The 25,828-nt window shown below is 48.5% G+C and overlaps 2 protein-coding genes, 1 long non-coding RNA gene, 5 other non-coding genes and 2 pseudogenes across 8 annotated transcripts in view; 7 read left to right on the top strand and 3 right to left on the bottom strand.

Annotated features, from left to right (window-relative positions):
* Positions 1 to 1,936, top strand: part of DHX37 (DEAH-box helicase 37) — a 30,377-nt gene extending 28,441 nt beyond the window's left edge. Inside the window, exons 24-27 of the mRNA XM_057526966.1 lie at positions 198 to 292; positions 385 to 458; positions 1,110 to 1,207; positions 1,366 to 1,936. Of these exons, the coding sequence (XP_057382949.1) occupies positions 198 to 292; positions 385 to 458; positions 1,110 to 1,207; positions 1,366 to 1,451 (353 nt within the window). The 3' untranslated portion in view covers positions 1,452 to 1,936. The remainder of the gene's footprint in view (positions 1 to 197; positions 293 to 384; positions 459 to 1,109; positions 1,208 to 1,365) is intronic.
* A 1,496-nt stretch (positions 1,937 to 3,432) lies between these two features.
* Positions 3,433 to 3,504, bottom strand: TRNAA-UGC (transfer RNA alanine (anticodon UGC)). The gene has a single exon. It is a non-coding gene; the product is annotated as a tRNA-Ala (tRNA).
* A 248-nt stretch (positions 3,505 to 3,752) lies between these two features.
* TRNAD-GUC (transfer RNA aspartic acid (anticodon GUC)) lies at positions 3,753 to 3,824 on the top strand. The gene has a single exon. It is a non-coding gene; the product is annotated as a tRNA-Asp (tRNA).
* A 1,299-nt stretch (positions 3,825 to 5,123) lies between these two features.
* Positions 5,124 to 6,696, top strand: LOC103004084 (uncharacterized). Its single transcript, XR_451683.2, has 3 exons — positions 5,124 to 5,404; positions 6,242 to 6,356; positions 6,494 to 6,696. It is a non-coding gene; the product is annotated as an uncharacterized LOC103004084 (long non-coding RNA).
* TRNAF-GAA (transfer RNA phenylalanine (anticodon GAA)) lies at positions 5,804 to 5,876 on the top strand. The gene has a single exon. It is a non-coding gene; the product is annotated as a tRNA-Phe (tRNA).
* On the top strand, positions 6,340 to 6,411 carry TRNAD-GUC (transfer RNA aspartic acid (anticodon GUC)). The gene has a single exon. It is a non-coding gene; the product is annotated as a tRNA-Asp (tRNA).
* Positions 6,697 to 9,737: 3,041 nt separating the features above from the next.
* On the top strand, positions 9,738 to 9,809 carry TRNAA-UGC (transfer RNA alanine (anticodon UGC)). Its single transcript has one exon. It is a non-coding gene; the product is annotated as a tRNA-Ala (tRNA).
* A 6,645-nt stretch (positions 9,810 to 16,454) lies between these two features.
* UBC (ubiquitin C) lies at positions 16,455 to 19,139 on the top strand. Its single transcript, XM_007189642.2, has 2 exons — positions 16,455 to 16,612; positions 17,465 to 19,139. Exon 2 carries the CDS (start codon positions 17,468 to 17,470, stop codon positions 19,067 to 19,069), a length of 1,602 nt encoding a protein of 533 aa, XP_007189704.2. The 5' UTR covers positions 16,455 to 16,612; positions 17,465 to 17,467; the 3' UTR covers positions 19,070 to 19,139.
* Positions 19,140 to 24,012: 4,873 nt separating this feature from the next.
* Positions 24,013 to 24,870, bottom strand: LOC103014880 (60S ribosomal protein L12-like; annotated as a pseudogene).
* Positions 24,482 to 24,592, bottom strand: LOC114238772 (U6atac minor spliceosomal RNA; annotated as a pseudogene).
* Positions 24,871 to 25,828: the final 958 nt, after the last annotated feature.

Genomic DNA, 25,828 nt, shown 5'->3' with positions numbered 1-25,828 from the left:
GTGAGTCGGGGTGACTTCCCGGCGGCCTTGGGCTCCACTGGACACGTGGTCCCGCCTCCCGCGTGCCCTGGGCCGTGTGTGTGTCCTGCGCTGTCATCCCAGGCTGCGGGCCCCCTTGGCGGGCGGGGAGGGCACTGGCGGGGGAGGGTGGCGTGGGGCTCCATCATGGCCCCTGCTCACCGGCTCACGCGCCCCAGGTCGCGTCGGCTGGCCGCTCCCCGCGGTCCAGGTGGATTTTCCGGAAGGCCTTGATTGCTACAAGCACTTTGCCCGGGTTCTGCTGGAGGGGCAGGTAGGCGGCACAGCTCCCTCGGCCCCTTCCTTGGCACCTCGGGTGGGACGTGAGCCCCAGATCTCTCACCCCATCCTGTGGTCTGTCCCCAGGTCTTCCACAAGCTGGCCTCGTACAAGGGCTGTTTGCTGTCCAGCCCCAGCACAATGCTGAAGACATGGGCCAGGTACAGTCTTTCCCGGGGGCGTCAGCTCGGCAGGTGGTGGTGGAGGGAGCTGAGACTAGTGTCCTGGGGCCGCCGTAACAGATCCCCACCCACTGAGGGCCTTAAGACGGCAGGAGTCTCTTCTCTCGTGGCACTCCCGGGGACTCGGGGTGAGGCTGTGGGTCCAGGAGCCCCTGCCAGCCACGTCCTCCAGCCAGCCCTTGGTCCTGAGCATCCGCTCTGTGCCGAGCGCATTCTCGTGTTAGGGTCGAGCCGTGACCCTGTCCCGTGGCATGTTCCAGGGCAGGGAGGCTGTCCCCAAACAGAACAACTGGTACAAGGGGCAGGGGTGGCACAGCTACGAAGGGTCAAAGCAGGATGTGGAGGTGAGGCGTTTTCTGCCCGACTGAGCGGGATCAGGGGAGGCAGGGCTGCGAGCCGGGCAGGAGTCTGGAGGAAGGTTCCAGATGGGACGAGCGCCACGTGCGGGAGCAGCCTGGGTGGGCGGGTCGGAGGCAAGTGGTGGGAGGTGATGGAGTCTGGATCCTTCCATCCGGTCAGCACCCCCAGCCTGATGGAGGGGAGGGGGCTTCCTGCAGTTCCTGGGCAGGCCTGGCAGTGGTGCCAGCGTGTGGGCTTTGTGACGCCCCACGTCCTGCATCCCACCTGCAGGCTGCAGCCCAGGACAGAGAACCTCCTGAGAGCCCTTGTTGCTGAGAAAGCCGACTGCCGAGACGCCTTGCTGGCTGCTTGGAGGAAAAACCCCAAATGTGAGTTTGACCAGGGAGGGTGCCCCGTGGCGAGGGCATTGCGGGGGGACAGGATGGGGCCACCGAGGGAGCCCAGGGTTAGCGGGAGGGTCTGCCCTGCGGCGGGCGGGCGGGTGGGCACAGAGGCGCTCTGACTGTCCTCCCTCCCACCCCTGCAGACCTGCTGGCTGAGTACTGCGAGTGGTTCCCGCAGGCCATGCACGCCAACGTCGAGAAAGCCTGGCCGCCCACTCCTGACCGCTGACCCGGTGCCGGCCTGCGGGGCCGAGGACTGGCCTGCGGACCCAGGGGGCTGGCGGTGGCCGGTGTCCGCCATGGTCACCCTGACCCCCAACTGCGCCCAGGAGGCAGGTGGAGCCCCTGGATACCCTTGGTCATCTTGGCTCGATTCTGGGCACAGCTTGCTGCCGCCCTGGGCAGTCCCACGCGGGGTGACTTTTGTAACTCTTTATTACAGGGTGGGTCATGGTTTTATCTCCCATGCTAGTCCTGCTTTAAACGTGCTCTGTGGACGACATTAGTCCCTTGTAGAGCAGCAGGGCTGGCTGGAGGGTGAAGGCGACCACGGGCCCTTCCTCCGCGCCCTGTTCCCTGCGGGTGTGGTGCACCCTGCCCACAGCCAGCGAGGTTCCCCAAGGCTCCCGCCGGCTCCTGTGGAGTGGGCGTCCCCTCCCCGGCGTCAGCTCCCCGCTGGCTACAGTGCTGTAATAAACCTTAACTGTGACAGCAGGTGTAAACCGCGTCTACTGAGTTCTTTGGGCCAACCTCTGAACGTGGGGGTGGTCCGGGGACATCCTGCACATGCGCACACACACACATACGTGGAAACTAATTTGGATGGATGCTCGTGAATGTGTTAGTGGTAATCCCGTGGCACAGTGAGCCTGTAGAGGTTGATACTTTTTCTCACGTTTACTTAGGTATTTTTCCTGAATCAGTTTGTGTTAATATAAACGCATAGATTCAGTAATTCCCTGGTGGTCCACTGCAGGGGGCACGGGTTCGATCCCTGGTTGGGGAACTAAGATCCTGCAAGCCGCGCAGCACAGCCAGAAAATTAAAAAATAAACACAAATTCTGTAATACAAATACATACGTAAGACAGAACAACAGAGATACGTGTTTAATATTCCAAAACTATTCACTTTCTCCACAGCCTAGCCACTAACCCTACCGTTCCCCCAAACTAGGCGGTCTCCCCTACCCCGCTCCCCCACGTTTAAGCCATCTGCAAGGTCTGTTAGTCACCTCCGGGATTTGTCCAGAACCCCCTCGTGTTCCCCACTTCCACTGCTGTGCCGTCCCCGCCTCCGCTTCCAGCAAGCCTCCAGCAGCTCCCGCTTGGGCCACGGCAGTGGCTTCCTGGCGGGTCTCATGTCCGCCCTGCCCGCCCATGGTGGGCTCCACATGACAGCCAGAGGGAGCTGTTTGAAAACCTGAGTAAATCATGTCCTTCCCCTGCAACAGGCCTTCCAGTGTCTCGAAAGTAAATCATGTCCTTCCCCTGCAACAGGCCTTCCAGTGTCTCGAAAGATTCAACCCTCTCCTTCCCTCATTCATTCAACATGCACAGGGCTTTTTTCTGTCCCTTCAATGCAGATTCCTCCACCTACCCCCCCCTTCAACCTCAGGGCCTTTGCACCTGCCATTTCCTCTTTCTGCAGACAGGCCCCCCTGACGCTTTATCTACGGCAGCCTCCGCGTCCTACCCCTTTAGTCTCCATCTCATCACAATTACCGTATTCATGAAGCTCATTGCTACGTGCTTATTGCTAGTTTCCTAGACTGGAATACTGAGGACAGGAGGGCTGAGAAACCTTGCCTGCGGTATCCGGGGTTACAAGGGTACTTGACACTACCAGAGCACACAGTAGGCGCTCAGTGTCCACATTTCTTGGCAGTAGGCGCTCAGGAGTCACGGAATGTGTGGCCAGTTGCAAAACCCTCCTTAGAAATCCAGTGTTTTCTAACTGCTTGATGACATGAATCACTAGGCGTGTCTGTTTGAAAACGCAGCCCACTGCTGACCTGAATCGCAATCTCCAGGGGAGGGGACGTGGGCATCTGTGATTGAGACCAAGGGCGTTTGACTAGCGCCGCCCTCTCCAACGGAGCTCCCTTCTTAAGCCAGCTGATGCGGGGGATTTGGGTCCTCTTCCCTGCTTTGCCTTCTGGTCGTGTGACTGTGATCCAGAGGGGGAAAAAAATAATTGTAGGTGAAAACGTGGAGATGCCGGGGATTGAACCCGGGGCCTCATACATGCAAAGCATGCGCTCTACCACTGAGCTACATCCCCAGACCCGCGAAGGTGGTTCCTCGAAGTGAGGATATAGGAAGTAGCGACTTTGCTCCTCCACGTTTTTTCCGTTCTGGAGGCTCAGCGCCTTCAGAGACGCAAGTAAGTCTTTCCCGTCCCAGGAAGCCCACCAACCAGGGGCGCCCGGCACTGCGCCCATGGAGACCAGTGTCCGGAGTAGACGGGTATGGCAGCCGGAGAATGGTGTTTCTTTATGGGTGTGGCGGGAGAAGCTGTATCGTAGTTCGTCCTCGTTAGTATAGTGGTGAGTATCCCCGCCTGTCACGCGGGAGACCGGGGTTCGATTCCCCGACGGGGAGGCTGTCTAGTTCGTTTTAACTCACTCCAACACACACACACACACACACACACGGCTTCTCCAAAATGATAGACAGATATGCGTGGAACCGTGTAAATTTGGTTTTCGGAACATGTCCATTTCCTCAAGAAGTTAATGAAAAAGACTGCATACTCAGCCATGAGCACTATAGGCTCCCGTCTATGTAAGAATAAATATACATAGTGAGTATATTCGTGTTTATCTTTCTGGTCGGATTACAGCAACAACTAGAGCGAACGTTATATAGCTCCCATCATGCACCAGGCAGTATTCGTAAGCGCTTTACAGGTGTGCACCCATTTAATCCTCACAATAAGCCTAGTAGGGGCGATTTTATCACATCAGACAGATGAAAGGCAGGCACAGAGCGTGGATCCAGTAACTTGTCCGAGGTCACGTGAATCAGTCTGGTCTAGACCCTGGTTACTTCTGGGGAGAAGGACTGGGATAAGGTGGGAGTGACTCTGCCTTTCCGTTCGGTAGTTTTCTGGACTGTTTGAATTTTATTTTATTTTTTCGCTCTCCCCTTCCTTCCTTCATTTCTTCCTTACTCGATTTTTATCAAATTGGTACACTTAGTTTTTCAAGAACTACTACGCGTTCGTGAAAAGCAGCAGTAGGGTCCCCCGCTGTATCCCCTTGCTCCTGAAGGAATTTAGGACATCCCGTTTTGGTGTACTGTTTATTTTGAGCTGTCAGCACCTCACTGGTCTCCTTGCTGCCACTTGAGCCCCTCCTGTCCGTTCTCCATACAGCAGTCAAGGGAGACTTTAAGAGGTAAATCATATCACTCACTCCCCAGCAGCTTTCCAACACAAAAGAAAGTACAAACCCTTCACCGTGGCTTTCAAGGCCGGCAAAATCTGGCCTCTGCCCACCTCTTTGTCTTTGCCTTCTATCTTCTGTCCCCTCAACCTCTTCACCTCTTCCACGCTGACTTTCTTTTCATTCATATAACTTGCCGGACTCTGTTTCAGCCTCAGGGCCTTTGCATCAGCTGTTGCCTCTGTTCCAGAGGCTCTTCCCCCAGCGGGCTCTTCATTCTCCAAGTCTTCTCAGCACTCTCTCCTTCTCTTACTGCCCCCATCCCAGGTGTTCCATCCCATCACTACCACTTATTTTGCTTCTTAGCATTCCTATTATGACTAACTATTTTGTTACTGTATTTGTGACTGGGTTACAGTGTCATTAGGTGCTTAGCAAACACTTATTAAATGACTTAACATCATGAAGGACGTCCACACTTGTTCATCCTGTCCCAGACAACACTCCCCAGCCACCCGTCTCCCAAAGGGCAGGGAAGCAGAGAGAGCCGAACCTGGATGCCGACCTGTTGATTTCTTCGTGCCTTGAAGCCGAGCAGCTGCCACAGGTGGGGTGGCCATGCTTGGAGGCCGGATCTGAGTCACTGCCCCAAGGAAAGCCCATATGGCCTCCCACATGCCTTGGCGTGGTCAGCCTCCTTGCCATGCCTTGAGCAGCTTGGGGAGCTGCACCCAAGGGGAGACCTTGTTCAGTTGCACAGAGAAGGGAGCTTGAGAAAGCGGAGCTCTGAGCCAGGTAAGATTCGTTCTTTCCTTAATTCAGCAAATATTTTTAAGCACCTATTAAGTGCCAGACACTGTTGTCGGCCTTAAGCGATACAGCAGTGACAGAGGCTGATGTGTTCCCTGCCCGTCGTGGGTCTGTCATTCTAGCCGGGGGGACAGATAATGGACAAGGAAAACAATACCTAAGCTAACAGTAAACAATAAAGGGCTGGGGTCGCATAGGGAGGCGTGATCAGGGAAGGCTTCTCGGAGGCGGTGGCTTTGAAGGACGAGAAGGGGCGGGTGCGGGGCGAGCCTGGCAGGCTTGCGTTCCCGCCGACCCTGGCTCCTCAGCAGCGGATCCCCAGGTCGAGGACCCAGGGCCATTAGACGACGAGGAGGACAGAAGCGGAGGTTGGAGGTGACAGTAGCCGAAATAGCTCAGTTGGGAGAGCGTTAGACTGAAGATCTAAAGGTCCCTGGTTCGATCCCGGGTTTCGGCAGCACAACTTTTCTTCCCATGTGTCGGGGGAAAACAAAAAAGACGAAATGATTCTTTCAAATGAATAAAGGGGTTTCATTTTCTTTGTTTAAAACATCTCCGAGCAGTATCGAAGGGAAGCCAGAGGGTATGGGAACCGCCTCACAACTCCCCAACTGGAAAAATCCGACAAGACCAGGAGTTCCCTAACTCCGTTTCTTTCACTTCATAGACACTTAACCTCTGTTAGATGTCTGTTGGTTAATTTTTGCTGTTTATTAATTTTTGCTCTCTGAACCCTCACGGCTAAATCATGGACCAGGGAGGAAAAGTACTCTTTAAGATGGAATTACATAAAGTGGGATTTTTCCTTCTTTTGTTTTGTAGGAAAAGATGAAATATCTAACCTTTTGGAACACGTGACTAATTAGGGAACACTGAATGTACCTTTAAGGGCAGAGCCGAAGGCGCAGGTGTACAGCTAGTCCTCGTTAGTATAGTGGTGAGTATCCCCGCCTGTCACGCGGGAGACCGGGGTTCGATTCCCCGACGGGGAGGCGGCCTCTTTTCGAGCTTAAGTATATTTTCATTTCTCTTCCAAACGAATAACTTTCATAAAAATTCCTTACTCTTTTAAAGAACCAACCTGGCAGGCAAGCGAGATTTGCACCGGCGGTTGTCTATCATCCGCTTGGTCGCAGTCACGGACGAGCGTCCTCACATCACATTGTTACAAGAAAGAAAAAGACAAAGTTCTTATGTTGAAGTGGAATTTTCCATTTTCTGCATGCCACAGCGCCGCTGTCAAGTGTTTGGTTTATATAATGATCTCCCAGAATAAAACTGTCAACTCCTAAGTCCAGGAAATGCTCATTCTGCTGCAAATATTTCATCTTCTCATGTCTTGCGCCGGCCCAGAGGTTCGCCCTCAGAAAATGTCTATGGATTTGAGACGGGAGGTAGGGTGAGTCTAAACTGGACCGTTTTTTTGGCCTTACTTCTGTTGCAGACTCAGCTTCCTGAATATGACTATCATCCTTCCCGAGCTCCTAGTCTTCATTCATTTATTTGTCTGTTCATGTATTTGTTTTCACATTAATCCCATAAATATTTACTGAGTACTTATTATGTGCCAGGCACTGTTCAAGGCTCAGGGGATAGAGCAGGAAACAAAACAGGCAAGGCTCTGCCCTACTGAGCTTAGGACCAAGGCATGGACACAGGCAATAGGCAAATTGTATAAACACAGGTTCTGAGAGTGATAAATGCTATGGAGAAAAACAAAACAAATCGAAGTGATGCGATAGCGAATGCATGGGATTCACAGGTCCCTTCATTTAAAAAAAAATTTTTTTTTAATTAAAAAAAAAAATCTTGGCCACACCGTGCAGCATGCAGGATCTATTTCCCCGACCAGGGATCAAACCTGCAGCCCCTGCAGTAGAAGGGCAGAGTCTTAACCACTGGACCACCAGGGACGGCCCCACAGGTCCCTTTAGAGAGGTGGCCAGGAAGGCCTTTCTGAGGACCCCAGCAATGAAAAGAAGCCAATCATGAGGAGATCTGGGGAACAGCTTTCCAGACAGCGGGAATGGCAAGTGCAAAGGCCCTGAGGTGCATAGCAGCCTGGTCGCCTGAGGAACAGCTAGGAGGCAGGTGTGGCTAGAGTGCCTGTAGAGAGGAGCAGGGGAGTAAGGGAGGGACGTTAGGGGGGGTCAACAGAGGCAAGATCACCGAGGGCCTTAAAGGCCAGAGTTAGGAGCATGGATTTGATTCTAAGTTTTACACAGAAAGCAAACATAATCGGGTTTGTTTGGAGCAGAACAATCGGGGCACCTGCTGAACTGACTACAACCCCTCAGCTCGCTCCCGAACCACGTCCAAAATACCACCACCTATGTTGCCATCCTTCTTCCGTTCTGTGGCTAAGGTCGCTCTCATGGCCGCCCTCTTGAGCTACAACAATAAGGACAGAGGATGGCTTTCAACGGAGCCCCATTCCGCAACTCACCCCATCGCCCTCCTGCTCTTTTCCTGTTTCACCAAAACAGTATCAGCAAAGTGTCAGTTCACACATGGGGTGAATATGAGAAGTAGTAGCCCTTCGCTGCAGTTCATATAATAACAGCATTTTTAACAATGAGAACTGGCATTTCAGAGCACGGGCCTCGTACCAGGCACTGTTCTACACCTTCTCTGTGTAACTCATTCAATGGTCGCAATCACCCTGTGAAGCAGTTACTATTCAAATCTCCATTTCACAGATGAGGCCCAGAGAGGTGAGGTAATGAAATCACAGCTGCTGGGTCCAGTGTCCCGGGCACCAGCTCATTTGGGCCTTTACTATGAAGGGTTTCAGGTACTGGCAGGCTGTAAGGGAGATGATTAGTTAAGGACTGAGGTGGCAGTGTATTTTTGGGTGCATTCTCCACATCATAGTAAAGTGACTCTATTTCTTGCCAGGAAATCTCAGGTGCAGGTGGAAAGAGGCGTAGCCTCACTTTTCGGTGTTCTCCTTGTCTCTCACCGAACCAGTGAGTGGCACCTTGATGACTTGAAGGACACTCTGTGACTTCTCTCCCCTTGGAGAGCACTCTGGAAAAGAGGTGCTAATTGACAGCTAAGGAATGGCTCTTTTCAGTGAGCTATCACAAAGAGATTCCTTCCTTCCTCAGCATTTTAGTGGGGGTGGATCTGGTTTTTTTAGTTTGCTGGGTTTTTTTTTTTTGAATATATCTTTTTTAAATTGAAGTGTTGTGTTAGTTTCAAGTGTATATATGTATATATTCTTTTTCAGATTCTTTTCCACTGAGGGTTCATGTTAACATTCAGAGCTCTTTTTTTTTTTTTTTTTTTGTCTGCGTTGGGTCTTCGTTTCAGTGCGGGGGCTTCTCACTGCGGTGGCTTCTCTTGTTGCGGAGCTCGGGGTCTAGGCGCGCAGGCTTCAGTAGTTGTGGCTTGCAGGCTCAGTAGTTGTGGCTCGCGGGCTCTAGAGCACAGGCTCAGTAGTTGTGGTGCATGGGTTTAGTTGTTCCGCAGCATGTGGGATCTTCCCGGGCCAGGGCTCAAACCCATATTCCCTGCATTGGCAGGCGGATTCTTTTTTTTTTTTTTTTTTTTTTTAAGGATTTTCTTTTTAATTAATTAATTTATTTATTTTTGTCTGTATTGGGTCTTCGGTTCGTGCGAGGGCTTTCTCCAGTTGCGGCAAGCGGGGGCCACTCTTCATCGCGGTGCGCGGGCCTTTCTCCATCGCGGCCCCTCCCGTTGCGGGGCACAGGCTCCAGACGCGCAGGCTCAGCAATTGTGGCTCACGGGCCCAGCTGCTCCGTGGCATGTGGGATCTTCCCAGACCAGGGCTCGAACCCGTGTCCCCTGCATTAGCAGGCAGATTCTCAACCACTGCGCCACCAGGGAAGCCCTGGCAGGCGGATTCTTAACCACTGCGCCACCAGGTAAGTCCCAATAGTCAGAGTTCTTGTTGGAGAAAAAGAAAAAGGTCTGCAAACCTCACAGTCACCAAAGGTTGGCATGGTTTTAAAGACCAGGAAACCGGAGATTTCTGGGTGGAGGTGCAATGGGGGCAATGTCCTTATTTATTGGAAAGAAACTCTTTTATTTTCTGTTCCTTCTTTTCTGTCTGTGAGGAGCAACCTATTCAAGAATAGGTCTGTCTCCCTTTACTCCTTGGTTCCGGTATCAGCTGGAATTTCAGCTGCAGAGCTATGAAGGACGGGTCTAGTTGGGAAACATAAAACGATTTATTTTGATTTGCTTTAAACTTTAACACCCATTTAAGTATACAACATTTTAATTTAGGGGGAAAAAAACTCTAAAGAATAGACTATAGCAGAGAATTTCAGGAAGCAAAAGGAAAGGGGTGGGGGATGTAGCTCAGCGGTAGAGCGCATGCTTTGCATGTATGAGGCCCCGGGTTCGATCCCCGGCATCTCCACTACATCTCTTCTGGTTTTTTTTTTTTTTTCCCCCCCAAATTTCTGCCCCTGTTCATCATACAAACACCATGGACGTGATTATAACAGGTATTACTCCTCCGGTCACTTCTTGGAAGTGGGATTTTCACAATAGGTGGGATCTGCCCTTCCTGAAGTCCCTAACACTCCAAATGTAATTTTGTTAGAAGAGGCAAAGGGAAGCAGTTACAAGAAACATATAAAGGCAAAACCTGACACGATGACTGAAACCACGGCAAAAGTGAGAACGATCATTTAGGGAATTTACCCTAAGCTTCCTGGCATTGTGACTGCAGTAAAAGGCCTGGAGGCCTGGTGACTCATTCCCGGCCATCAGACGGCAAGCGTGGACGTCGTTCAAAGGTCTGAGCGTCTGTGCGGGCCCTTGCCCTTTATTTGTGCTCTCAATAACTCCCTCTGAAAATGGCTCCATTTCAGCCACCCAAAAGGAAACCAGCAGACGCAGCAGGCGGGATTGTGCTTCCTGCTTCCTCGGCGACAGGCCGCGTCTGAACGCATGAATGGCTGTGGCGCACATACTGTTTAAACCTATGTTTATACACTGTACTGTATCATTAAAAATAAAAGCTATTTTATTAAAAGAAGGGGTCCTGTTGCACTCTGGGTTCGGTGGTTCTTAGTCTGCAGAAATAACGAATTCCTCATCCATCAAATCCTGTCTCTCATTTGATTTGCCCTCATGTTTTAAATCATAAAAACATCTCATCTTAGAGCTGGAGGGATCAGACTCTGTACAGCCTTCGTTTTTTGCGATGAAACAAATTCATGAAATGACTCACCGAGTTGGGGAGTGGAGTACTGGTGACAGCTTCTCTTTGTAATGAACTTCCGTGAAGGTTATTTCTCCCTAAATGTCAACAAGGTTTTAAGAGAACAAAACGTTGAGGTTATCTCTAAAGTTATCAGGGGCTTCCCTGGTGGTGCAGTGGTTGGGAGTCCACCTGCCAATGCAGGGGACACGGGTTCAAGCCCTGGTCCGGGAAGATCCCACATGCCGCGGAGCAGCTGGGCCTGTGAGCCACAACTACTGAGCCCTCGTGCCACAACTACAGAAGCCCACAAGCCTAGAGCCCATGCTCTGCGACAAGAGAGGCCACCGCGATGAGAAGCCCGCGCACCGCATCGAGGAGTGGCCCCCCCTTGCTGCAACTAGAGAAAGCCCACACACAGCAACGAAGACCCAATGCAACCAAAAATAAATTAATTAATTAAAAATAAATAAATAAATAAATAAAGTTATCAGGCCTCACATGAAACGAATCATATGATTCTGTTTTACTTTGTATCTTATGCTTAAAAATTTCTAATAGCACAATGACAAGGGAAAAAAAACACCATAAGGAAAAAAGAACAAGGTATGCTGGGAAATGGAGCTTTCTAGAAAAGATGTCATAAATCTTTGAAAAAAATGTTTCCCAATGATTAGATTTGATTTTACAATTAAAAAAATCAAAGTCCATTATATGAGGTACCAGAGGTAGTCACATTCTTGCGACTTCCCAGCGATCTAGCGGTTAAGCCTCCGTGTTCCCACTGCAGGGGGACCCAGGTTCGATCCTGGTCTAAGATCTAAAATAAAAAAACTAGTCAAATTCATAGAAACAGAAAGAATGATGGTTGCCAAGGACTGGGGGTGAAGGGTTAGTGTCTAATGGGTACAGAGTTTCAGTCTTGCAAGATGAAGAGTGGAGACGGATGGCGATGATGGCTGCACAACAGGGTGAAAGTTGAAAGATAGCAGAACATGCCCCTGACGTTATTTTGAGCTATCGCGCTTGAAAAACAGCAAATGTAAAGCGAGGCTTTCACTGAACTCCCCTTCTCCGCCCAGAGACAGATCCTTCAAAAGGAACTCCATGGTCCTAGATCCCCTCCCCAGGAGTTTCACCAAGCAGGGAAGATTGGCTTCTGACACAGGAGAGACTAAAAGTTGATACCAAACTGTGTCACAAGCTATCATATCTCTATCCATTCTTCTATTCTCCCAGTAAAAATCATTTACTCTCCCTTAAGAGGACTTTCCCCGTTAAGATGGTATTTAAGCCTAAATTCTAAAGTCACATCTTTGAGTGACACATTTTCCCTCCGGGGTATCTCCCATATATTCAAGACGTGTGCATGTTAATAAATTATTGTGCTTTGTTTTGTTTTGTTCCTCTTGTTAATCTGTCTTTCATTACAGGCATCTCAGCTAAGAACTCAGAAGGGTAAAAGGAAAATTATTTTTCCTCCCCTACGAGATATACTTAACACTACTGAACTGTACACTAAAAAATGGTTGAGATGATATATTTTGTGTGTATTTTGCCACAATTTAAAGACAACAAATTAAAACACAAAACAAAGACCCGGTAAGTTAACTAACTTCTTAACGTTCCTATACTAGGCAAAACTGGGGACTGGAGCTTCGGTCTGATTTTCTGACTGGTGGGGGATGAAATGGGTTATTTTGAAGCCAGAGCAGTTTGTTTTCTGCCACACAATGCAAATACACAAATGTAAGCAGGAAAAGGAACAGAGCCTCTAGGGCTTCTTCTTCTTCTTCTTCTTCTTTTTTTTTTCCTCCCCCTAAGCCGCAGATTCCCTTGACTTCCTTTTATGGTTATGTAACTGATGACAACACAAGGCAAACCTTTCCCATCCAGCTCTCCGATTTCACCCTTTCCCTTGGGAGGAAAATGTTTGCTGGTCGTTGTGCGAACAGTCTCATGATGCTGAGTTAAGCCCCATACAAGGTTGTGTGACCTTCAGGGGAGCTGAGTCCTTTGGGGGAAGGAGGAAAGGCAGGCGGACCAGCAGGCAGCAGTCCAGCCCCCTGCAGCCCAACACCCAGGCCCTTTGTGAGCTCAGCTCATCACGTGCTCACGCCTGCTGGGTCTCTGTCACTCTGTCACTCTTCCATTGGTGCCAGCTCTGAAGCAATCCCTTCTGGGGCGCCTGCAAACGATGGGTCAGTGGATGAAGGAGCTGAAAATGGATCCAGTGACTCAAGCGGCTTCTGGCACGTTCTAGCACATTGCATTCTAGGTCAGGGGATTTTAGGAGCGTGACTTGATACCGGATTCCTGAATCCAAGTGGGACATTTAGACTTTGGGAGTCCTTCTCAGCAAATAGAAAAGCAGTTGTAACAACAGCAACAAAAATCCTCTGTACAGCAGGGTTTATCAACCCAATGGATTACTGACATTGGGGACCGGGTAATTCTGTATTATGGGGGACCGTCCATTGAAGGATGTTTAGCAGCAGCCCTGGCCTTTATCACTAGATGCTAGTGGCACCCCTCACCCCCAATACCACAGTATGACAACCAAAAATGTCTCCTGGGAATTCCCTGGCAGTCCAGTGGTTATGACTCGGTGCTTTCACTGCTGTGGCCTGGGTTCAATCCCTGGTCAGGGAACTAAGATCCCGAGAGTGGAGAGGGGGCCAAAAAAAAAAAATGTCTCCAGACATGGCCAAATGTTCACCGATGGGCCAAATCATTCGTGGTTGAGAACCACTGCTCCAAATAAACAGCAGCCACCTGTCTTTGGGGAGGTCATTTTTCCCTCCCCTCCCCCTCACCTCAGTGCCCTTGGACAAATGTTTATTACTATTTGCTTCAACTGAACCCACAGTTAGACTTAAGTTAGGGACCGCAGGGGTGGTGCAGAGAAGTTTTCTGCCAGAGGCAACACAGTGTTCTCAGCTCATAAGAAGGTTGTTTTCTCTTTGAAGATAACCCTGGGCCCATTCCCCACCCTTTGAGCCTCTCTTCTCCCTCCTCTCCCCCTCTTTCTCCTTCTTTCCCTCCCTTGCCTCTGAAATCAGGCCTGTTTTTCTCTGTACCTTTTGGACCATGAAGAAAACTATGTCACAAAGCTCGTGACTCAGCCTTGAAACAACAGGAATCACAAGGCTTGCAGGAAAGGAACAGCCAAAAAGCAAACAGGGTGTGGTTTGAAGCCAGGTCTGGTCACCTGAGAAAGAATCTCAGCTTTTTGTTCCTCTGAAAATTTCTTTCTGAAATTTAGGGAGAAAAAAAGAAAAGAAAACTTTATAAAGAGCCTTGCTGTTCTGTTCCTTTAAACCCCCTTTCCAAAAAGTTAGAAATAACCTTCACGGAGGTCTGTATTGGAAGTCACTGTGAAACGGCAGAAATGCGTCTCGGGGTGGGAGGCTCTGAAGAGCTCCAGTTCTTTATGTCTCAGCGCAGAAAGAATTCAGCGAGAGGCAAAGTGATAGATAAGGAGTGATTTATTAGAATAGGACGCTTGTGAGGTTTCCAAGCGGGTGGGCGAGAGGGGGCTGCACCCCGAGAACTTAGTGGGCTACAGTTTTAGAATCCAACAAAAAGTGGGGAGGGGGAAAGACCACCTTCTTCCTCATTCTTTTTTTTTTTAATTAAGTTTTTTTTTTTTTATCTGTCATCAGTTTTATACATATCAGTGTATACATCCCCACCGCGGTTTTCCCCCCTTGGTGTCCATACGTTTGTTCTCTACATCTGTGTCTCAACTTCTGCCCTGCCTCATTCTTGAGTAGATGTTAAGCTTCCATCATCAGTTCCTCCTCCATGTCAGGGAGGGGAGTTTTCTTGTCCCTCCATCGTCAAGTCAGGACTGTCATGGCACAGTGGAAATGAGCTAAAAGGTGGTAACATATATTACAAATGGTAAATCATCTCAGGTTTCAGTATAATGTCACCCTTTCCTTATATGTTTGTTTTTAGTATGCCCAGAGGAACGTGTCCTGGGAATCATTAAGTTACTGAGCTCACTGGGCAGGATGTGGGTCTCCTTCCAGCGTTGTTTGTTTCGGGGCATGTCTCATGCTTCTGTTGCATGGGGTTTTTTTGCTAAGCAAGCCTGCTGGTTTTGTGGTTAAGTAAACCTGCTTTCTTGAGTGAAAGACCCCTAAACTTACATACTTTTTTCTCTACTTACAATCCCCTAGTGGGATTAACTATAATATTTAATCACCAACTTTGTCTCTTTACTCTCTCCCTGTCAACTGGGGTCTCCTGCTAACCTGAAAAATGACATTTTATTTTTATTATTCATTTTAATTGCCCAGTAATAAATTCATTCTGAAAAATGTTAAAAATGATAGAGGTTAAAGTCTATTTTGAAAATTGCTCAGACCTTCTTCATAAGTACATACACAGGTTACCAAAGAAAATATATAGCAGTTTTGTTCTGATTCACGTTTTAAGTATAATGTTTAAGTAATATAATGTTCATAATTTCAAGCAGGAATGTAGTCTTTTCCTAATGGCAGAACATGTTTTAGTCAGTTGCCCCTTTTTCTATATATATATTTTTGAAGCCTTTAAGGGTAAAAATTAAAAACACCCTCCCCTCATTTGTACAAATAGGGAATATTTCTAGAAGAGTCCAGAAAGAACGGTGGCTGGGGAACTGAAGGCATGAGAAAGATTTTCCACTGTAAACTTCAAAAAAATCTGTTGGCATCATGTTCATATATTTCAAAATACTTTAAAAATCTGCTGGAGAAATGACATAGAGATCATAAAATAGATTGTCATAAAAAAAGGAAAAAGATCTAACTGACGATCTTTTTCTCTTCTTTTACCCAAAGGGAATTTGCCTAGAGAATTAAATTTTATATTTGGGATATTAATTTTTTTTCCCCAGGAATAAACAGAACTTAAGATTCAATAAGTATCTTCTTAAAATCTCGGGCTTAAATAGGTTTGATTTCTGATTTCTGAGCTCAGCTAAATGTCAACAGAATTCAAATTCCAACGCCTCCCTGTTGATAACCAAGCACAAACCAGGAAGGCTGAAGAGCAATCTGGAAAGTTCTGTCACCTTTCAAGTCCAGGGCAAAGAGTTTTACACAGCTGTGTGGAATTTCTGCTTTTCTTTTCAAAACTCAATGTAGACCTGCCATAGGCATGTCTCCCTTGGAAACTTAGTTTTCACTCCTGTGTTCTGAGGAATTCCCGAAGCTCCTGACGACCCGTCTGAGGCGGGCTTGAGGCCGCGGCCCCGGGATTTGTCGAGTCATTCGTCTTGTCCCGGTGCCCGCCCGGTGGGGGATGGGCGCGGCCGCCACAAGTTTGGGGGCTGGACCCCCAGAGAGGCCTCGCGACGGGCTGAGGATGAGGGGGAAGTTCAGGGCAACAGAAACACTACCATTATCTAATGAGACTCACAATAAACACCCCTCTTTATTCGCGGGGGGGAAGGGCAGGGTGGGGTGTGCGCTGGGGAAGCGGGACCCCGACTCGGCGTGAGGCGCTCGGCCGGACGCCTGTCCGCCTAGGGCGGGTCTCGGGAACGGCGGGGCCCGCCCGGGCCGGGGGTAGAGGGCATCGAGGCCGGGGGGGCGGAGACAGCCCGCTCCGGACGCCTGGACGACTCCACGCCTGGTTTTCACGCCGCCCGCTCCGCATTCTCCCTCCCCTCAAGTCGAGCCCCGGGCAAGTCCGCGGACGCAGCGCTCAACGAGCGGGCTGATCCCTCCGCCCGGCCTCTCGGGACGGCGGCCCGCTCCGCGCCAGATTCGGCCCCAAAGCTCCAGTCTTCACAGGAGAGCATTTTATGAGTGGAATTAGTCGAGTCTGGGGTTTCTCTTCAGAGGGCAGGAGGGCTGCGAAAAGTAGTCCCTTCTCGGCGTTTCTGCGGAGGGATCCATCGGAGCGGCGCTACCTGTAACTATAAAAGGAAGCGCCGGGGAGGCGGGGAGCAGGCAGTTTCGTGAAGGCTGAGAGCTGACTTGAGGTTCTTCTGTGTTCGCTGCCGCCACCACCACTTGGTGAGTAGGGGTCCCGGGGGTCTCGCGGCCGCTGTGGGCGCGGGTGGTCGACTTGCCCGCTGTGGCAGAGGGGGCAGCCGAGACCTTCAGTCACCCGGGGCCCGCTAGCAGTAGGGTGAGCCTGAGGGGAAGGAACGCGGCAAAATGGCGGCCGTTCCCCGTCTCTCGGAGGGAGAAGCCGGACTCGCAGCGGGCTGTGAGGTGGGAGAGGGAAGATGGGGGACGGGGGAGGGGACTGCGGCTGGAAAGGAAACGCGAGAGGTCCGTGAGGCCTCCATGGCGGCGGGGCCCAGCTTTTCGGGGAACGGGGTTGGGCAGTGTGTGAGGGAATCGAACATTAGGGCCCGGTTTGACTCGAGCGAGAACTCGGTTTCCCGTCCCAGTAAGGGGACGTTAACTGCCGATGCTACGGAGCCGTCGTGCACGCGCGATGGGGGAGGGGACCCGCTCGCCCCCGCGGTTACGAGACGTCATCCCTTCTGTGGCCTCATAAGCGAGGGTGGGGCCGCCTGCCGGGATGTGTGGAGGGAGAGTTTTTCTCGTCTCGGGGCACAGGGTTTGGGCGTGGGGTGGTCTCTGCGCTGTTGGCAGGGGACACACAGCCAGTGAGGGGGGAGGGTAAGTGAGGCCCGCGCATTGACTTGGGTCAGGTTTCCCTGCTTTTCTTTCTTAAGTGCATGAAACGTTGGTTTTGATCTTATTTGTCAAGCTTTCGAGTTTTTGGGCAGGTTAGTCATTTGGCTAGTACATAGTGACGCATATCTTTGTAGCATTAGGTATGTGTTGACCTCTGAATTACCTGTTAAACGCTGGGGGTTTTTTTTTGTGTTATTTTTTTTTTTGTTCCAACAGACAATGCAGATCTTCGTGAAGACCTTGACTGGTAAGACCATCACCCTGGAGGTGGAGCCCAGTGACACCATCGAGAACGTCAAGGGGAAGATCCAAGAAAAAGAGGGCATCCCCCCAGACCAGCAGAGGTTGATCTTTGCCGGGAAACAGCTGGAAGATGGGCGCACCCTGTCTGACTACAACATCCAGAAAGAGTCCACTCTGCATCTGGTCCTCCGCCTCAGAGGTGGGATGCAGATCTTCGTGAAGACCTTGACCGGTAAGACCATCACCCTGGAGGTGGAGCCCAGTGACACCATCGAGAACGTCAAGGCGAAGATCCAAGACAAGGAGGGCATCCCCCCAGACCAGCAGAGGTTGATCTTTGCCGGGAAACAGCTGGAAGATGGGCGCACCCTGTCTGACTACAACATCCAGAAAGAGTCCACTCTGCATCTGGTCCTCCGCCTCAGAGGTGGGATGCAGATCTTCGTGAAGACCTTGACCGGTAAGACCATCACCCTGGAGGTGGAGCCCAGTGACACCATCGAGAACGTCAAGGCGAAGATCCAAGACAAGGAGGGCATCCCCCCAGACCAGCAGAGGTTGATCTTTGCCGGGAAACAGCTGGAAGATGGGCGCACCCTGTCTGATTACAATATCCAGAAAGAATCCACTCTGCACTTGGTCCTCCGCCTCAGAGGTGGGATGCAGATCTTCGTGAAGACCTTGACCGGTAAGACCATCACCCTGGAGGTGGAGCCCAGTGACACCATCGAGAACGTCAAGGCGAAGATCCAAGACAAGGAGGGCATCCCCCCAGACCAGCAGAGGTTGATCTTTGCCGGGAAACAGCTGGAAGATGGGCGCACCCTGTCTGACTACAACATCCAGAAAGAGTCCACTCTGCATCTGGTCCTCCGCCTCAGAGGTGGGATGCAGATCTTCGTGAAGACCTTGACCGGTAAGACCATCACCCTGGAGGTGGAGCCCAGTGACACCATCGAGAACGTCAAGGCGAAGATCCAAGACAAGGAGGGCATCCCCCCAGACCAGCAGAGGTTGATCTTTGCCGGGAAACAGCTGGAAGATGGGCGCACCCTGTCTGACTACAACATCCAGAAAGAGTCCACTCTGCATCTGGTCCTCCGCCTCAGAGGTGGGATGCAGATCTTCGTGAAGACCTTGACCGGTAAGACCATCACCCTGGAGGTGGAGCCCAGTGACACCATCGAGAACGTCAAGGCGAAGATCCAAGACAAGGAGGGCATCCCCCCAGACCAGCAGAGGTTGATCTTTGCTGGGAAACAGCTGGAAGATGGGCGCACCCTATCTGACTACAACATCCAGAAAGAGTCCACTCTGCACCTTGTCCTCCGCCTCAGAGGTGGGATGCAGATCTTCGTGAAGACCTTGACCGGTAAGACCATCACCTTGGAGGTGGAGCCCAGTGACACCATCGAGAACGTCAAGGCGAAGATCCAAGACAAGGAGGGCATCCCCCCAGACCAGCAGAGGTTGATCTTTGCCGGGAAACAGCTGGAAGATGGGCGCACCCTGTCTGACTACAACATCCAGAAAGAGTCCACTCTGCACCTGGTCCTGCGCTTGAGGGGAGGTGTCTAAGTTCTTCCTTTTAAGCTTTCGACAAATTTCGTTGCACTTTTCTTTCAATAAAGTTGTTGGCATTCTCAAATAGTGTAATTTATTTATTTTTAATAAGTGTTTCCAGAAGATTTTTAATTAGGGGTGGGGTGTGAGGGATCAGTGTTTCGGTCTACCAGATGATTCTGTGGTAACCTGGAGGTAAGAAATGTCAGTAAAAGGTGGCCTTAATATGGAACTGTAGTGGGTGAGTATAAATAAAAACCAGACAAGTTGGAGGTTGCAGTTAGAATTTTCCATGTGGACGCTTAGATGTAGATGTAAAACTACTGACTTTAAAAATACTGAGTTTGGGTGTGGTCCCTGAGAGTGGGAGAGTTTCTGGAATACCAGCAGGGAGGAGCTATTAGAGGGCAGGAGTGGTGGAAGGGAACCTACATAGCTCTGTTTAAATTCACATTGAGCTGCATAGAAAGTCGTTTGACTAGATGTTTTTTTTTAAAAGGATGTGACAATTTTTTTTTGAATTTTATTTTTTATACAGCAGGTTCTTACTATCTATTTTATGCATATTAGTGTATCTGTGTCAATCCCGATCTCCCAATTCATCACACCACCCCCCCCCCGCCACTTTCCCCTCTTGGTGTCCATATGTTTGTTCTCTAGGATGTGGCAGTTTAATTTTTACTAAAGTCTCGTTAGGCGTTATGCTAGAAAGTTTAGTAGGAGTTAGTAGTTAGAGAAAGCTATTGTCATCATTTTTGCTAAGATAAGATTGTCAAGATGCCTTAATTTTATGTGACTAGATGAAAGATTTGTATATAGCTAAATTGGGTGAAGCAGTTGGCTCTTGGGTCTTTTATAGTAGTGACATTTACCCAATCAAATGCTACTGGTAAGTATCTTTGTATGTCATAACTAGAGCCAAAGGTGAAAGTTGCAGGGAAGTTGGTTTAATATAAGGAGCTGGCACTGGTTGGTAGGTACCCCTGAAGTCAGAGGCTTATTTGAAGGACTCGAAATAAGGGATTTTTCTCTCCAAAGAGCATCGTGCCCGCCAGCTTCTCCCTTCCACTCTTCCACTTTTAGGGTATGCATGTGTAACTTCTGATGCAGAGGAAATTTTGTATTACTGCCAGTCCTAAAATACCTGAAGTCAACAGGCTTAAGTCCTCGCTTTAGGGAATCACAACTAGGAAATGCCATTTGAGAAGTTTGTCTTAGGCAAATCTGTTACTTATTGTGGGTTTTCACTTTATTGACACGAGAACATGTATAGTTCACTGGATTTCCATGATTCACCCATGCAAATGAACATACAGGTCGAGAAGCAACACTACAAAAATCCCTGGAACTCTACCAGCACCTGTAACCATGTCCAGTCACTGAATAGTTCTTGTGTAAGTAATTTTATTGCTCATTAAAAGTAAGTGGTCATAGCATAGGAGAAAAACCTCAATAGCATCTTGAAAATGATGTCTCTGCAGGACAGGTTTTGCAAGGTTCCTAAGGCCGTGTTAGTGATGAGTGCTTTTGTCTTTAAGTGTGAGACGGTCAGTGGCTAGTGATGCTTCAGAACGTGGGGCTGGGTCAGCTCATGGGGGGGACCATGTGTGTGACACGCAGAAGGATCTTGGCATTAGAGCATAAAGCTCTGTGGGCGTCCTAGGGGTGGGGATGCTCAATGGAGAACTTGCTGAGGAACACGTGGCTCCTTCCTGTCAAGTTTAATGAAAGGAATTGCTAATTACAGGTGTAAACACTAGAAAAGATTTGAAAAACAATTACAGACATTAAAATCAGTGATGGTACAAACAAAATATATATAAATATATTAAATACTAAAATATGCATAAGATATAGTACAAACATTAAAATCAATGATGAAGTGAAAGTTCCACATAAGCTTACTCCCAGTAAAATGAGTATTATTTGCCTATTACTGTTTCTAATTACAATGTATACATACATGGTGTTTTATAAAGTCAAAGGTAGCCCACCTAAGTTGCTAAGTAGTTAACCATATTCCTTTCCAGTGATAACTAATTTTAAAGTTTGGTATTCCTTTGGGCTTTCCTCCTGTGTAGTAAATACATATAGTTGTATACATAAATACAAATAGGACCATTCACAACAGTGTTTCTCAGCTTTTTTTTTTTTTAAACTAGGTAATTATGGACATCTTTCCATGCCAGCATATCAAGATCTCCATCATTCTTTTTAATACTCTAGTATTTCATTGTATAGATGACCTGTGACTACATCCTTATACACGTATCTGTCATATACTAATATTTTGAAAGGATAACAAAAATACAAGGTTTCTATTTAATAAGGTTCTTGGGGATAATTTTAAAAATCAGCCTTAAAACATTTTTATAAATAATGATTACTGTGTTTGTTACTGTCTCATATTTTCCTACTTTTATTTTTTTGAGTAGATGATACTTTAATGTGTTTCAGACATATAAAAAGTTTAAAACAGTATATAATGAAAAGTCTTCAATTTTGTCTCCCAGCCACTTGGTTCTCCACCTCCCCCAGAATGTGCTTTCAGAGTTTCTCTATGCATGTACAAGCAACTACTAATTACTAATCCCCCTTTATGCAAAAGGTAGCATACTGGCTTGCAGTCTGTCCTGCACCATGCTTTTTCGCTTTGTCTTTTATAGTTTTGACAGAGTTCTAATATCCTTTCATTCTGTATAAAGGAAAAATACCTTTCATGTAATTTTCTCAAGAATAAAGACCACGAGAGCAACACAATCCCTAGTGAACATTTACAGGACCCTTCACCCAACAAATACAAGCATGGCAGGAAAAATAGTGATATAGTGATGAATGAGAAGCGTTTCTATCATCAAGGGATTCTGAGTCTAGTTAAAGAACAGAGATGCTAGACTTGCTCAGTTTCGTTGAATGATCTTAAAGCACCCCAAAGTTTAGTTTCACACTTGAGTTAATACTATGTAAGGATTCATTTACATAGATGTGATTGTGTGAATCTTGAATAAACCAGAAGAAAAATGTGTGGCTCATACTTGTTTAGTGTTCCTTTTTATGTTTTGTCTGAAAGCACAACGAAGTCCTCGTCAAGTTATTATAAATACGGTCCTCAGAGAGGTATGCTGTTTAGAGATTGGCAAGCGCTTTTTAACTCAAGGATGTCAGCCTTAGTGTGCAGTGCTATCTCTGCCGGAAGAGGGAGCTACTGGAACAGACTTTGGTTTAGTCATAAAGCCTGCAGCGCCCCCAAGCGGTGTGGTTGACTAGGCAATATGTGCTTTTACTTTTCTATTTCTCACAGTGGGTTGTTTACTTATTAGTAAAAGTTAATTTACTGTCCTCCCAAATGCCTTTTACTTTATCCTGTTTCTGCCAGTCCTGAAGCCATCTCTTTTTTTTTTTTAATTTATTTTTTGGCTGCGTTGGGTCTTCGTTGCTGCATGCAGGTTTTTCTCTAGTTGCTGCGAGCGGGGCTACTCTTCATTGAGGTGCGCAGGCTTCTCATTGCGGTGGCTTCTCTTGTTGTGGAGCACAGGCTCTAGGCGCACGGGCTTCAGTAGTTGTGGCTCGCGGGCTCAGTAGTTGTGGGTCGCGGGCTCTAGAGCACAGGCTCAGTAGTTGTGACGCACGGGCTTAGTTGCTCCGCGGCATGTGGGATCTTCCCGGACCAGGGATGGAACCCATCCCTGGTTCGATTGCATTGGCAGGTGGATTCTTAACCGCTGCGCCACCAGGGAAGCCCCAAGCCATCTCCTTTCCCATTCCAGCTGGAATGACTCCATAGCATCTAATGTAGCTATTATTCAACGTAGATTCTCTGTTTCTTACAGTATCTCATCAGATCTAACCCCTCAAAATGCCCTTCTCCCTGCTTCTCTTATCTGCTGACCACTTTCTTTTTCCCCATATGCTCCCTGACATTTTCTACTTCCTTGTTTCACTCCAGCTGCTCCCTCTTTCTAAAATACCACCTTTCCCCTATGTCTGACTTAAAAAAAAAAAGTCTATAGCCTTGGCTGCAGTAAGGAAAGAGCTGGGTTCCTGGGAGAGCACAGAGAGGTTATATCACAGCCCAGAGAAGGCGTGTATAGGATGGCAAGAGGTCACTGGCAGAATTTCCTGAGGCAGGAGGCTGGCTGAGCAGCAAGGAACTATCAGCACAGATTTGTGGAAAGTGGAAGCATTCCTCAGAAACCCCCAAAAATATCAGGGAAGGGAAACTGGTAAGTGGACTTCCTAGAGGTGGTCACACACATGCAGAACAGGCGGGTCATATGGGCTTTAAAGGAAATGCTGACTCCTCCACACTGGCCCACACAGATACTGGGTCACAACTCCCTGCCCCCTCCTCCCTATTGGTCATTCCCCTGGCATAGTCCAACCTGATGGGCTTCACTAGAGTTTTCAAAGGTCCCCCCCCCACCCCCGGAAATGCTTGAGATTGTAAAAAATACATTGTATCCAATATATGAAAATTACAAGATTGAATTTAAATATTTTAGAATCTTCAAAAGGTAACACATAAACTGGCACAGACTTCAACGCTGACATAGGGACTTGTATTTAAATGGGGGTACTTTTTAATGCAAGATATAATATGAAATGCTTTATATTTGGCTGTGGCATCCAAAGTAAAAATGTCTAGGGCCTACATTGGTCTTAAAATGGCCCTGTTCTTTTCTTTCATTTAAAAAGAAATTGAAAACAGATTAGACATTTTTTTTTCAAATGTTTCCCTGCCAAAAGAGAATTTTGAAAGTTTTTGGAATAAGTCATCCCAAGAATGTCAGTATAGCTGATTTATTTTTTGATCCAGGATCCAGTAAAGTTTCATGCTTTGCATTGGTTATTATATATCCTTTATGTTTCTCTATCTCTCTCTTTTTTTTTTTTGGTTTGGTTGTGAAATGATTCTTTTTTTACGTGCTCCTTTATTGAAACACTTCCCTTTCTAGTTTTTAACTAACTGGGCATTGCATCGCACCACTGTTGATGTCATCTTTCATGTCGTGATGGTGGTGGCCATCAGCACAACGCCTCACAGACCGGGCAGTCCTCAGGGTCTCTTGATGGTTCCAAGAGAATTCTCTAACCAAAGACCGGTGCTGCATCTGTCGGGCAATGTTGACAATCTTGTCAAAGTGATACTCCCACTGTGCTTAATGTTTTTCTGCTTCTTTCCGTCTCTTGGCCTTTCCTTGAGGACTTTGATGATCAGCGCAGAGGCAAAACGTACCACCTCAGTCTGAGCCTGTTGGTTCTGAATGGTCAGTTTCACTGTCATCCTCAGATGCCTCCAGTCACTGGTTGCCTTGGCGATGTCATCACCAACCTTTTTTTGGAGACAGACCTAGGGGGCAGATCTCAGGGGTCAGGGCAGATGTGGCACTGAATTCCCCACCAGTGTACCTCAGGCACACGACTTTGAGAAACCGTGGGTAGGTGGCCGTACTTTAACCATATCTCTGTTGTCAGGCCTGAGGGCCTCTTCTATCCTAGTCCAGGGGAGAGCTAACCTTCTCTCCCTTCACACAACACCCCTCCTCTGTCTCTCTTGTTTTTTGGCCGTTCAGCGTGGCCTGTGGGATCTTAGTTCCCTGACCAGGGATTGAACCCAGGGCCTCAGCAGTGAGAGGCAAAGTCCTAACCACTAGACTGCCAGGGAATTCCCCACACCCTCTCTTTCTCTTAATCTAGAACAACCCTATGCCTTTTGTATTTCCTAGGACACTGACGTTGAAGAACCAGGCCAGCCGATTTAACAAATGTCTCCCGTTCTGGGTTTGTCTGATCGTCTCCTCGTATATGGGTGCCATTTTGAGAAATATATATAATAGAACACTTTTATTGTCTCCCAATTTGCACTCCACCTGTCTGTCCCTTCATCCTTCCGTCTCAGCTAATGTCTCCTCCGTGTCTTCCTGTTCCAGCCAAAGCCTTTACCTCTCTTTCTTTCACCCATGCAGTCCAATTCATCAGCAAATCCCATCCACTCAGCCTCTAAAACATAGCCAGACTCTTGTGGCTCTTTCTCCAGGCCAGCACCCTGATCCGAGGCACCGATTTCTTTCATCTTAACCCCCCCCCCAACTGGTCTCTGCTCCCACTTGGGCCCTGGATGATCCACCCTCCTCCCAGTAGTGTGGGATGTGCAGATTTCCAGAAAGCTGATGGCTTGAGCCTATGTCCCTCATCCCTCATTTCTGACTCTCTCTTTGGGCAAATACAACAATCTGGAGTGTGTGAAGGGCATGGGGAGGGGGATGAGGCCCAGGGGACCCCCAGAAGGTGACAGTGTGTCAGCACATGGACCGCCGGCCCTCGTGTCCGGGTCTTCCTGCTTGCTGGTTTGCCATCCCAGTTAGTTATTGAAAACAAGACGCCCTCCCCTGCTTAAAAATCCTCAAAGACCAGCCATCCTATCTCTTGGCCTCATTGCTGCTGTTCTGCCCCTATTCATTCTCCCTTAGCTGCACAGTTTTCTTTACGGCTTAGGAACAGCCCGAGGCTTTTCCTGCTTCAGGGCCTTTGCACTCACCTCTGCCTGGAATGCCCTCCCCTAGATCTTCCCATCAGAGGACCCACCTCCTCTCTCAGGTCTCAACTCCAACCTCCCTTCCATGACCACCATTTTAAACTAGTCCTCTGGCTCTCAACTAGTCTCATCCCATGATCCACTCCTAGGTCCTTCGTAGCGCTTCTCAGTATCTGGAATTTTCTGACTGGTTGGATATTTGTCTACTGTTAGTTCCCCTACCTGTTAGCATACTGATA

Source organism: Balaenoptera acutorostrata, chromosome 13 (assembly GCF_949987535.1).
Source record: "Balaenoptera acutorostrata chromosome 13, mBalAcu1.1, whole genome shotgun sequence".
Classification (NCBI taxonomy): domain Eukaryota; kingdom Metazoa; phylum Chordata; class Mammalia; order Artiodactyla; family Balaenopteridae; genus Balaenoptera; species Balaenoptera acutorostrata.
This window is presented reverse-complemented; position numbering and strand designations above follow the sequence as displayed.

Excerpts from the sequence above, each read along its gene's own strand:
- UBC (XM_007189642.2), top strand. The coding sequence starts at position 17,468 with ATGCAGATCTTCGTGAAGACCTTGACTGGTAAGACCATCACCCTGGAG.